The sequence below is a fragment of the Gallus gallus genome, chromosome 2, assembly GCF_016699485.2.
Source record: "Gallus gallus isolate bGalGal1 chromosome 2, bGalGal1.mat.broiler.GRCg7b, whole genome shotgun sequence".
Classification (NCBI taxonomy): Eukaryota; Metazoa; Chordata; class Aves; order Galliformes; family Phasianidae; genus Gallus; species Gallus gallus.
In genome coordinates this window covers 100,405,312-100,417,649 of record NC_052533.1, presented here as the reverse complement: position 1 = coordinate 100,417,649, position 12,338 = coordinate 100,405,312, and the positions used below count along the sequence as shown (strand labels likewise).

Sequence of the window (12,338 nt, the reverse complement as noted above, 5' to 3'; positions counted from 1 at the left end):
TATTAATAGTAATATTAGTTGCATGCACAAATTATATACGGTAATCATGATTAAAACATACTGCCTCTTTGCCCTTTTAGCACTTTGGAAAATGACTTTTCTCTCTTTTGCTGTTCAGGCATTGAAACACAAGGCACCAGCATTCAGGGTCTGATTTCCTGCTATTTCTGTCTTGCTGAATAGAGGCGGCATTGGTACTGTGTGGGAAAGCCCCACTCATGAGACCTCTGGTCTACCTTGGAATACTCTGAGAAGGTACCCACCTATCTCTGTGCCCACACAAACTGAGCTCAGAGATGAAAGGATAGACAGAACTTCAGTGATATCTCACCAAGAGCTTTTTCCCTTTCTTTATTTTCAGGATCTTGAACTATTAGCAAAACTCTCATCAGTGTCACCAATTCTGATAGACTTATTCCCAAGTTCGTAACAAGGCCTCTTCTAGCAAAAGTTGCTGGTCAGGCAACGGTCTACTTCAAGTAAGACTGTTCATAGGGGTAGCAATTCAGTTAGTAAGAGAAACATAACAGTATTTATCAGAAAAGTTACATACCAGGTTTTCTTCACAAAGTTCTCTGAACTGGTAAAATTTCTGGGCCATTAGGAGCTGGGCACTGCCCACTGCAGTTCGGATTTTCCCTAGAACTAAGAGAAAAAGAAGCGTTAAGTCATCATGCTCTCCTTGCTGCAGGCAACCAAAAGCCTACAAAACGAGAGGTAAAGCTGCTCAGGAGGCAGCGTTGGTTTTCCAACACAAGTTGTGGGGAAGCTGGGGAACGCGAGGACAGATCTGCATCAGGCCAAGGCGGGCTGCAAGGCTTCTTGGTGCAGCACACATTGGTAAAATGTTAATCTGTTCCTACAGCTGCCTCTTGTTCTGCAAAGAAGCAACTCCTAATTAACACAGAGCACTTTCATGACAGGAGAGATGCAAGTAATCACCATCTTTTGCACCCTGTGCGGAAAGCACACAAAAAAATTACACCTCTGAGAGCACTGGACACAAGTTGTGAACACAAACCCAGCTTTCTGCACAGTGGCACACAGCTTTCCAAAGCTGACATTAAGTACACGGCCAGAGAAATCACTGAAGCTATGAGCATCTCTACCACCTCATGCAGCAAGCGATTCCTTGTTTTCAGGTTTAACTGAGGGCTGCTCAGTTGGAATCCCAGAAGGGGATTGGGGATTGTAGAACACACTGATGAATCTCATCCAGATCCTCTGAGGTTGGTTTTTTTTCATGTGCAGTATTGGAAGTGGCTTTTGCCTTTGAGTGCAGAACAGCACTGTCCAGGGCTGTTCTGCACTGAAGGCAGATGTTTCCCTCCAAGCTGAAATTATCTCTTAATTCTTTGTTTAAAGATTGATTTAAAAATTAACGCCATGTAATCAAAAAATAATGACCACCTCATTAGTGAAAACCATGAACAACAACCATTTTCACCATCAGTTCTACTCAATAGACATTTGGATTACCCAATGTCCCAGGCATCACGTAACCAGAGCAGCTTCTCCAAGACAATTTCCCAGTGGTGAGGGAGGGGCAGGAAAGACAGAGAAATGGAGTGGACTGCTCAAGGAAGGAGAATTGTTGGCATAAGTGGAAGATGTACACTGTTCCTCAGCTCTGCACTGCTCCTTGAGCACAGTCACTTGTGTGCAAAACCAAATGCAAAGCTGGCAGAGCTCCACTGGGAAAGTACTGCTAAATGTTTTGACTTACCACAAAGAAAAAAAAGAAAGGAAAAAAAAAAGGGGGGGGGGGGGGGAGGGGGAAGAGGCAACTTTGACCTACTTTGACCTAACCCTTCTAACAATATGTTCAGAGTCTCGCAGACCTACAAGCAGCCACAGCACATGTTTGCAGAGCGTGATCAGAATGCAGCCATGCCATGCTTGCTAAGAGAAAGGCATCTCCAAGAGATTCACCTGTGGATCACATACTGGCAAGCTGGCATCAACACCCACCGCCAACCCATTACCAGATGCACAGTAGTGCATCAGCAGCCTTAAAGCTCCATCCTTAAGGAAAAGTGGGGAGCGGAGTTCATTTCTACTCTGGACATACAAAGGAAAGAAAAAAAAGGCGGGGAGAGATTCCTTTCACATCTTTTAGACGACTAAAGGACAGGGCTCTGTGAACACACACAGAGCCCAGACTTTCATTTTGTTCCCAGAACTCTGCTCTGAGCTGCCAGGAAATCGCCGTGAGCTGGAAGATCCACCAGAGCAGAATATTTTCAGCATATTGCGCAGGGAGTTTTGCACACAACTCTCATTATTGTTAGCAAGGCTTGCGTGTCTAATTCTATGCGCACAGTGCTGAAAATGGACCCCTTGGTGTGTCTAGTCATTTATGCAACCCAATATGCAAACCACTCAACTGAAAGGGCTCTTCAATAGTGGGAGGAGCTTCTCTGCCAGCTTTCATGTGGTTCCCATTGTTATGAAAACTCTTCCCACTGAGTATATTTGGGAACAGCTGCCTCATCTGGAGCTCGGCCACTCTGATGCTTCCCAGGACTTGAGCAGGGGAGAAAAAAAATGGTCTCTGGGCTTCTTGGGAGGAGAAAGCAGATGAGACGCGCTGCTCCTGGATGCCTGCGCTAACTGAGTGACGGTCACGTCCCAAGCAGCGGTGGATAGAAACACACCTTGCTGGCTCCTTTCTCTGGGGGAAGAAGAGCTTAATATGCAGAGATCTCAGCAGAGGGAGAAGGAAGCCCTTGTCCTTGGCTGCCTAGCGACTGGCTGATTGCCGAAAACCCATCATCCCAGCTGACTGTGGGATGCATGCTGATGCTGTTCGCTATTGTTGCCACTTCTGCTGCGGCGGCGGCTGTATCTAGTCAAGTGTCACTGATTCCTCTCCCCTCCAGAGCAAGCAGTCTGTTAATGTGCAACCAGTCAACAACCAACTCGGTCACGGGAGTTAGGGGGGGGGGAAAAAGACAAAGCATGCAAGACTGAAAGGAAGGAGTCCCTCCACAAGGTGCAAAGCCTTATCAAAGCCTCATCTCTGCTTCCAAACTCGTGTTGCTTTTAGTGTCTCGGGGCAAAGTGCCCGTTTCTTTTACTCAGTTAAAGCCTCCAGCGCCAAAGAGAAAGACTAAAGTGTAGCAAAATAACAAAGAGCCCTGACACTTTCTTTGCAGAAAATAATTAAAGCCATATCCTGAAAAAAATTAAATGGAATTGCAAAGATAGGTAATATGTATCAGGAAAGAACCAGAGGAAGCAAGGGGTCCAGGACAAAAAACGTATAAACATTCAAATTGATGTTTTCAGCTAATGCGATACAAACAAAATATACAAAACCAAGTAACAACAAAGCATACCAACCCATTAAGATGCAATCATAACAGAGATAAACACCTATATAATGTTATTCATGCCTGCTTTCTATTCTATACAGGGTTATACAGCACACTCAGTGCTGTCGGATCTGAATGCCTTCCAGTAATGCATTAAGCAATGTTATTAACATCCATCATATGCTTTGTTGTCACCCCATCCCCGGGGGGAGAAGTGTGTACTGCAGTGTTTTTGTTTGCCTGTCTGTTGCTTTTTTTGTTTTGTTTTGTTTTTGCTTTTGCTTTGACTTCCATGTAAATCCAGTTATCTCCTGTAGCAACTTTTAAGAAATAGGGAGATATATCTGTTGGGTAAGAACAGCTTTGTTACTTTGCTATGGCTGTTTTAACTCAATTCAGTCTCCTCACCGTTGTTATTCCAGATCAGGGGTCTCAGAACGTGATTCTGGGATAGACACATGCCAGGGAATTTCCTGATGTCCCTCAGCCCCTCGCCTGTTGCTCTTTGAAAGCATAATCAAGTATAAACTTGGACTATGTGCTGTTCAAGCAATATGTGATTACTTCTCTCAGTTCTAAAAATGGGATAGGACCCATTTGGGGATTGTACTGTAGGTACTCTCCCAGCTCTTTGTGGGAAAAGAAATGAAATGACAGTGAAATGATTTCAACCATAAGCAAATAAGTGGTGATATTGTCACCCTCCTCACCCTGGGAGGAGACTGTATGTAATGAGGGTGACAGACCGCGAGAAAACAAGATAAAACTATCAGACTGATGTGATGTGGTAAGCCATAACAGATAATGCAGGGGTGTTTTGAGGAGCAGCTGCATTATTGGGTCTTAGCACACCAAATGGTAGCATTTTAGCTTTGCTAACGCGTTCCGGAGTGACAAAGGAAGCACTTTGGGCTGCGGCTAGAAGATGACCCAACGTGCCAACACTTTGCCAGTAGGCGGCAAGGAGCTGAGATGTGCCAACACTTGGCTGTCAGGCAGCAAACAGCCCAGATGTGCCAACACCTGGCTGGCAAGTATCAAGGAGCCAAGGTGTGCCAACACCTGGCTGGCAGGCAGCAAAGAGTCCAGATGTGCCAGCAGCGGGCTGGCGGGTAGCATGGGAGTCCAGATGTGCCAGCAGCTGGCCGGCAGGCAGCAAGGAGCAAGGCATCCAGCCCTGTCCCAGGACCCAGGGGCAGAAACAGAGGCAGAGTGGCAGGCGCCTGAGAGGACATTTGCCTTGCAGATGTCAGCTGCGCTCTGTGCATATGAAGCAATCCTGCCATAGAGCTGTCACAACCCATTCCCAAGCAAGGATGGGCCAGTGTTTTAGCCTATTCATCCTGACAGATCTACATTTAAATAACGCCAAGCATGACAAAAGCCAGGAAATTCAAAGTTAAAGCTATTGCTCAGGTCTTAAGCTCAGCTATTAAGGAGAAAATAGCCATGGAGAAAACTTCGGAGCAGGCAGGCTTTGCTTAGAACCATATTTACTTATAGCAGTGATCTCATTTAAATTAATAGGGCAGTCTGCATGAGTAAATGCTATTCACTGGGAGTACAGCAATTTCCATGTGTTCTCCGACCCTTGGCTTTTACTAGCACCGCTTCACATCTTTTTCCCTAACTTCTTTCACTGTTTGTGGATTTCTCTCTTTTTTTCTCCACCAGCCAGCAGGGCTGCCAGCTCAGAGAGACTTTTCCTCGGAAAAACACTCGTGTGTGGATAAGGCCCTTCCAGGAAGAAATGAATATGGGAGTGGATGGGGACAAAGGTGCACAGCCAGGGTCTGCAGGTTGCCAGAGAGCGCTCAAACACCTTCATTTGCCAATACTGGTTACTGGTTGAATTTGCAGAGACACGGGTCTGTAGGCTTTAACAGATCTGGGGTCAGTCCTTGTTGGCAGACCAGCCCAGAGGAAAACAACCTACACACAAGGCATCTAGCAACACATCTGGTCAGAGCCTTGGTTTCCCATTTTAACTGGTACATCACCAGCCTGACTTGCCACTATTGCCATGCTGCACAGACTTGTGGAGCACCAGGCCCCGCTGTCTGCTTTCAATGGATGTCTTAGAGCAGGAGTTTCATTACAGCCCAGATAGGAAGCATCTGACACTGTGTGGAGCACAGTCCTGTGGCTCTTCCAGCTACAAACACCCACATGAGTTAAACAAAGCAGCAATAATCCAGGGAAAGGCAGAGTGAGCCACGGGGCTGATCCTAAGCTTCAATCTGTTCTTACAGCATGTTTAGCCTCACATGTCAAATAGCTTTTTTATTATCAATTTATTTTAAGGAGAGCAGTAGAGCTGGTAGCTAACACCCCCATGCCAATAAAATATGGAGAAGCCTTATCAGGTACCCCAGCCTGAAGTGTGAGTGCAATTCATCTGCCTGTTATACATGCCACAGTTTTATCAGAAAATGATTTCAGATAAGACCAGAACATACCAGCCAATAAATAATTCATGGCACAAGGGGAGCCGTCTTCCATTCTACATAGGCATTTCACCAGGCAGCCACCACCCCAACACTTGTTCCCATACAGAGCAGCACACTCTGTTCTGGGCTCGGAGCATGGGGCCCATTGGTGGGTTCCCTCCCAGCCCAAAAGTGCCCATGACCCCCTGCAGCACACCCGCTCCTGGCAGGCCGCAGTGGGCTGGTCCCTGGCAGCTGTTTTGCACAAGGGCCACATTGTCTGCGGGCAACGGAATTGCTTTACGGGCAGTGCTGGGGGAGTGAGCCCTCTGTCAGCTGCCGCTGCGTCCAGGGAGCCTCACTCATCGCATGCTCTCATTACTCGGTTATCTGGCCAAACACGCGCTGCCGATGTCAGGTTGGAACAAAGGATGCACTCCTTGCTCCGCTTGCATTTTTTTTCAGCAAAATCAAACCATGTACTTCTGTCCTCTCCCCCTCTTCAAAGTTTGTAGGTGTATAAAATGCCATAATTTGAAGCTGGCTCTGGAACAAGTGATTTTTTGTTTGTTTGAGTGGGCAGTGTAGCCCTACCATATGCTTTCCCTTGGCACCAGGTAGAGTAGGATATGTTGAACCCTTGCTGGAGGCAGCTGCCCTGTGCCCGAGCAGCCAACAGCATCAGAGCCTTGATGATCCCCTCTGCTCCTGCTTTCACAAGAAGAGCTGGCTTGAAAAATCCAAAGGAGAAATAACCCACATGACACACGCCATGAATAACCCATAGAACATGCCATGTATGCTACAAGGAGTGCTGGGGACAGCCAGCCCAGCTTCACCAGTCTCCCCCACAACTGGCTTCTCCCACCAATATCTAAAAGAAGAGCCTTCCAAACTATCGTATATCAGAGAGAGAAAATTCTGCATGCAGATGCACATGTTCTGCATGCATCAGTTCCATAAAATTCACACATCCTTTCTTTAAGGTGAGCGGCTGCTTTGGAGGACAAATCAAATACATATCGGTTTTCATGCTGGTTGTTGTGGCAAAACAGAACACAAGTGGATTTTTGTGACTTAGACTTACAAATATTTGGTATTACCTATTTATGATGTGCTCACACATTGTTTTCAATCTATACCTTATTTTTTGGCTTTACTTCTTGTGTACTAACAAATTGAAACCTTTGTATTCTGATAGGTGCTCAATGACATTTTAAATGCATTGATGATATAAATTAAAAATGAGATTCAAATACTCTGAAACTTGGGGAATCTGGATATGCTTTGAAGGTTAATCCTCCTGTATTTTCCCCCAGAGGAAATAGCTAATCAATTATATAATAGAAATTTTGTAGAAATAGAAAACCTGAATGTAAATGTTAATGTAAATGCTAAGGCTATCTCGTATTTTCCATTATTAGTCAATTTCCAGTTACTTACAGTACTGTGTAACTGATCAAATCTCTCTATGGTCATTTCTTACACTCGGCTGAATGGAAAGTTCCAACAGAAACAGTTTATCCATTTCTAATGATTTTGAAAGTGGAGTTTTTTTTCTATTGTTAATTCACTTCCTTCCAAAATTCAAAACCTTTGCACCTCAAAAGAATCATAGAATGCTTCGGTTTGGAAGGGACTTTAAAGCACACCGAGTCCCACTCCATGCTGTTGGCAGGGCTGCCCCCCAGCAGCTCGGCTGCCCAGGGCCCCATCCAACCTGGCCGTGAGCGCCTCCACGGATGGGGCACCACAGCTTCTCTGGGCAGCTGTGCCAGCGCCTCACCGCACTCTGAGTCAAAAATTTCCCCTTGACACCTAATCTAAATCCCTTTTAGTATATAACCATTTCCCTTTGTTCTTTCACTGTCTACTAGCAAAAAAAATAAAATGATCTCCCTCCTGCTTATAAGCTCCCTTTAAGTATTAGACAAATTCTAGCCTCCCATCTTCAAAGAATGAATTTGACGTTTGGTAGAAGCAATCCTGGAGCTGAAGTTGCAGTTATTATTTTGCTAGAAGCTAATAAGGGGGTTGGAAAAGTGTTATTGGCTATATCAAAGAACTTAGGTGTGTCAAAATTAAAAAACAATGAAATCTCAACATACAGATGCTCATTAGAAGCTCTCTCTGAGAACCTGAACTCCTCAGCTCACAGGTTTACCTGTGTCCAAAAGCTGATGGCTAGCAATAGTACTGCTTCTTTTAAAGGAAGTAAATGGAAAAACAAACAAACAAACAAACAAACAAAAAAACAACCTGTTTTCACTTGGAGAAACAAGGTTGGTCAGGGAACCACTTGTTCAGCTGCTCTTCCCTACTTAGTGTGAATAAATAAGATATGAGTTATTGAATTCTTCTTATTAGTGAATGTTGACTGGACAGGCTAGTGTCAATCCTACCACTTCATGGGTAGAGTAATGCTTGTGATGACAACCAAGACGCAGTTTGCTTGACTGTATGTATCACAGAATATAGAGAGTTGTTTTTTTTTTTGAGGAGGCTCAAAGAGGAGTGAGAACTGCAAGCAGCATGAGGGAAAAGAACAACTTGGAAGCAAAACTAACTTGCTTCTGCTGGAAGATGCTTCTGAAGGCTCTGATACCAACTACCACCTAAAAAGGCAGTTAAAAATGAATTTAATGAAAAAGAACTAGAACCTATTGAATTATATTCTACAGCTGTGAGAAAGGATTTCAAATAAATAGAAGAGTTAAGAAGCCTTCATACTGCAAGATCCCTAACCACAATCTCCTAACTGCAATCCCAAAATATCTATTGAGTTTCAGAAGCATCAAGCATTTGCATTCTCTCAAATTTAATAAGGATTACCGCATATATATACACATAGTCCTTTTGAGAATCATCACCATAGATTCATTAGGTAAATAAGAGAGGGCACGATAAAGAATTAATAGGAGTCAGTTTGACCTGTATTAAACAATTTTTCCAAGTTGCAATATTATTGTAGTCAGTTACTTACTGTCCTCAGGTAAGTTGTTTTCCCGTTCTTCTCTCTCCATCTGTTGGCACCAGCCCTCCATACGGTCTCTCTCTGCCTGCAGTAGCTTCAGAAACCAGTGGCCATCTCGTGGGCACACTGACCTTTGAACAGCTTCCAGGGGATCTTCAGTGATAGAGTCAATCCAGGGATCAGGAGGAGGTAAAATAGATGGGTCAAAATCTGTCTCAAAGTCATCATCCACTGCACATGCATGGTAATGGTTTCCTGACCCTTGTATGCTAACGGTAGAGGTGCTTGCATCTCGTGAAAATTGTCTTGATATTTGTCCAGAACACAAATTGTCCTCTTGAGGGTCGATTATTTCAAAGTTCTCATGGAAATCCAGGTCTGCTTGCACAGCTGTTGTTACACTATTAGATCGTGTAAACCTGCGAAAGCTTTGAAGAGCACAAACACAAAATGTTTAGAAAGCTTTTGCTAGGTGGCATGAGAAAAGTTAGGTAAGAAAGGATCTCTTAAGATTCTGCTTCTCCTCCTAAGACTGGCAGTCATGGCTTTCAGTGCTACACTCCATTTTTCTTTCTGGAAATGATTGCCATAAACTTTGTTTCTGATTGTGAGTCAACAGACATCTCTCTCTTTGCCTCTTAATGAGGGAAGCATCCATAATAGAGTGGTTTAAAAAAGCCAGCCCATGTGGCATCTAATAGTGTTGGTGCCCCAGGATTTCAGTTCATGTAAGGTTAAAGAGGTCCAGTTTTAAGTAATGACTGATCATAGAGTCTTAGAATGGTTTGGAATGGAAGGGACCTTAAAGGTCATCCAGTTCCAACCCCATGCTGTAGGTAGAGTTGCCACCTACCAGATCAAGCTGCCCAAGGTCTTTCAACTTTCATATCTCACACTCTATTGAAGTTGCACACTTGAACTCAGTAGTCACATTTTAAAAATCATATACGAGAAATTGATAAGAAACTAATATCAATGAGTTCGCTATCTCTGTAGTATTACACCTTGCACCCATGAAAAAGATAACAGTTCCAAGCCCAGCCAAGTATTTCATATTGCTTCCTTGTAACTGCTCATCATAATGATGTAACTACTAATTTCCTGCTTCTCCAATTACCACTACCAGCACTCACACTTTAGCACTCATTCCCAGCATTAAGACGTGTTGTTTTACACATTCAACCCTTGGTTTCACAACAGTCTCTTTTACACAAAAGTTAATGTTCTGCCTGTGTTACTCTCATCATGATGGCTGCTACCGTGTAGATAGCTTCCTTTCATCTTGCATTGCTTCCATATGTTTGGAGTCTTTGCGAGCAGGGAGCAAACCCTGTGAGAATGTAAGAAAGCCAGGAAGGGAGAAGGTATAAGCATGGGAAAGAGGAGGTTTGGGTGTTTGTGTCTGTTCTATCTTAAAGTAAGCAACACTCCAAATTCTGCATTCCAAGGAATCTGAAGTGGAGAGGAAGATACAGAAGAAGCAGAGAGATCTATGAGGGGTAAGAGACACCTAATGTGCTGTAGGGGATGGTAAGTGAGAGCAAATATGATAGGCAGTAAACTGTGAAGGGAACAAGTGGGAAATTTTCAGGCAAATAATTACAGATAGTCAAGGTAGCTCTAGAAACCCATGTGCTGAGAACACAGGAAAAATACAAGCGAGGCAGATACCTGTTTTGCCCCATGATAGAAGAAGATTGAAGGAGGTGGAACTATAAAGTAATTAATATAGATACTACTGAAATCACTAATATTTATCATAGAATGGCCTGGGTTGAAAAGGACCACAGTGATCATCGAGTTTCAACCCCCCTGCTATGTGCAGGGTCACCAACCACCAGACCAGGCTGCCCAGAGCTACATTCAGCCTGACCTTGAATGCCTCCAGGGATGGGGCATCCACAACCTCCTTGGGCAACCTGTTCCAGTGTGTCACCACCCTCTGTGAGAAAAACTTCTTCCTAATATACAAGTTAAACCTCCCCTGTCTCAGTTTAAGACCATTCCCCCTTGTCCTATCACTATCCACACTCATGGATTTAGCCTTTAGAATTAACATAGCTTTTAATTAAAGTAGGGACTCCTTAATAATTTAAGATGCCATCACACTCAGGCAGCTGGTGCTTCGGTCCTAACTTGTTCACAGTCTCATATTTACTTTTGAAAGCAGTGTTAGGACCTGCTTCCCTGTGGCATTTTGGCTGGTTTGTCCTCAACAGTTTGGGCTTGAGCAGCAATGAAAATCTCAGTGAAAATGGAGCTGGATGCTGAGCACCATTTCACTTCCCTTAATTTCTATTCCATCTTCCACTGAAAAGCAACAGCTGATCAGATAAGTGCGACTGACAGTGTCTATAGTTTGCAGCTGGGGAAGGAGCAGATGGAAGGAAAATTTCAGGTACCCGATGCAACCAGACACCTAAGGAGCCATGCTGCAGAACACAAGGAGAGCTGAAGCAGGAAATCTGCTGGCAGAGGAGATTAATGGTGGCTGTTGTGGGGCTTTGAAGATTGAATACAGGAGATGCTGCTTGCAGCTCCTTTGACACGTGCTTGTTAAGTGATACAAAAATATGGTTACAGCACTGCAGTTTTGCACGACATGCACCAGCAAGCTGAAAAATATGGAGCAAGCAGAACACTTCAGCCTGGCAGTATTTATCCTTTGACAAGCAGAGCAAAGCATTTTGCTATGGACTGATATGGCAGAAAAAATTCAGAAGGGAGGACAAGGAGAAGTGGAGAAATGGTATGGCCTCCATGGGAGGAAAGCCTTTTCTTGGTTTAGAAAGCAGATGGCTGAGGAAGGCCACGAGAGTTTGATGGCATCCCGACTAGGTGACATCTCACCATTCTCAGAGGGCAAGAGCTGCTGGGAGGAAGGCAGCCGGCTGTAAGCCTGAGAGGCCTACAGATTTAAATTTAGCAAAAGGAAGTGCTTCTTCACACAATGTGTAATTAAATTGCCGCAGGATCCTGGGAAAGCCAAAGGTAAAAATATGTTCAAAGAGGAGCTGAACAAATTCACAGGAGACAGGTCCGGGAAGGGCTGTAACACTCGGGTTTCCGAAGTCCCTAACAGCCAGCAGCTGAGCAGGGAGGTCTGTGGGGAGAAGCACTGCCCTGTCACACCCTTCACACTTTGCTTTTGCACACATTCCTTTAGACTTGTTTGGAGGATCTGCTCCTGGCCCCTGGCAGAGAAAGCTGTTCGACTGGTATTAATGGTTAGAAAGATTTTAGCTTTAGGCTGATTTGACAGAGAACATTTTTTTGGTCGTCTATGCTGTTCTTTTTTTTTTTTTTTTTTAAAAAAACTGCTTTAATTTGGCCACCAACCTGACAAATACCTTATCTGCACTGAAATGCATGCTTGCCTGCATACACACACCCACGGACATACAGTTGCCATGCTTACACAGGATTTGTTTTCAGTCACTTAGCTTGGGTTCACTGAGAGCCAAAGCAGTACACAGTATCCTCCACACCTTCCAGAGTAATGGAGAAAAGCAATGCCCCTAAGCCAACCTCATTCTTCTCCATCCCCCTACCTCCATATCACTCCTACTTTTGTTTTCTGCAGCGTCCTAGATTCTGATTTGCTTCTGGTTTGGATGA

General features: G+C 44.3%; 1 protein-coding gene across 9 annotated transcripts in view; it reads right to left on the bottom strand.

Moving 5' to 3' along the window:
- DLGAP1 (DLG associated protein 1) overlaps positions 1–12,338 on the bottom strand; it is a 391,290-nt gene that overhangs the window by 8,725 nt on the left and 370,227 nt on the right. For all 9 annotated transcript variants that reach the window (XM_040695516.2, XM_015282557.4, XM_015282556.4 and 6 more), the window contains 2 exons: positions 8,730–9,148; positions 554–645 (listed from right to left, as the gene is read on the bottom strand). In XM_040695516.2, the coding sequence (XP_040551450.1) occupies positions 554–645; positions 8,730–9,148 (511 nt within the window). The remainder of the gene's footprint in view (positions 1–553; positions 646–8,729; positions 9,149–12,338) is intronic.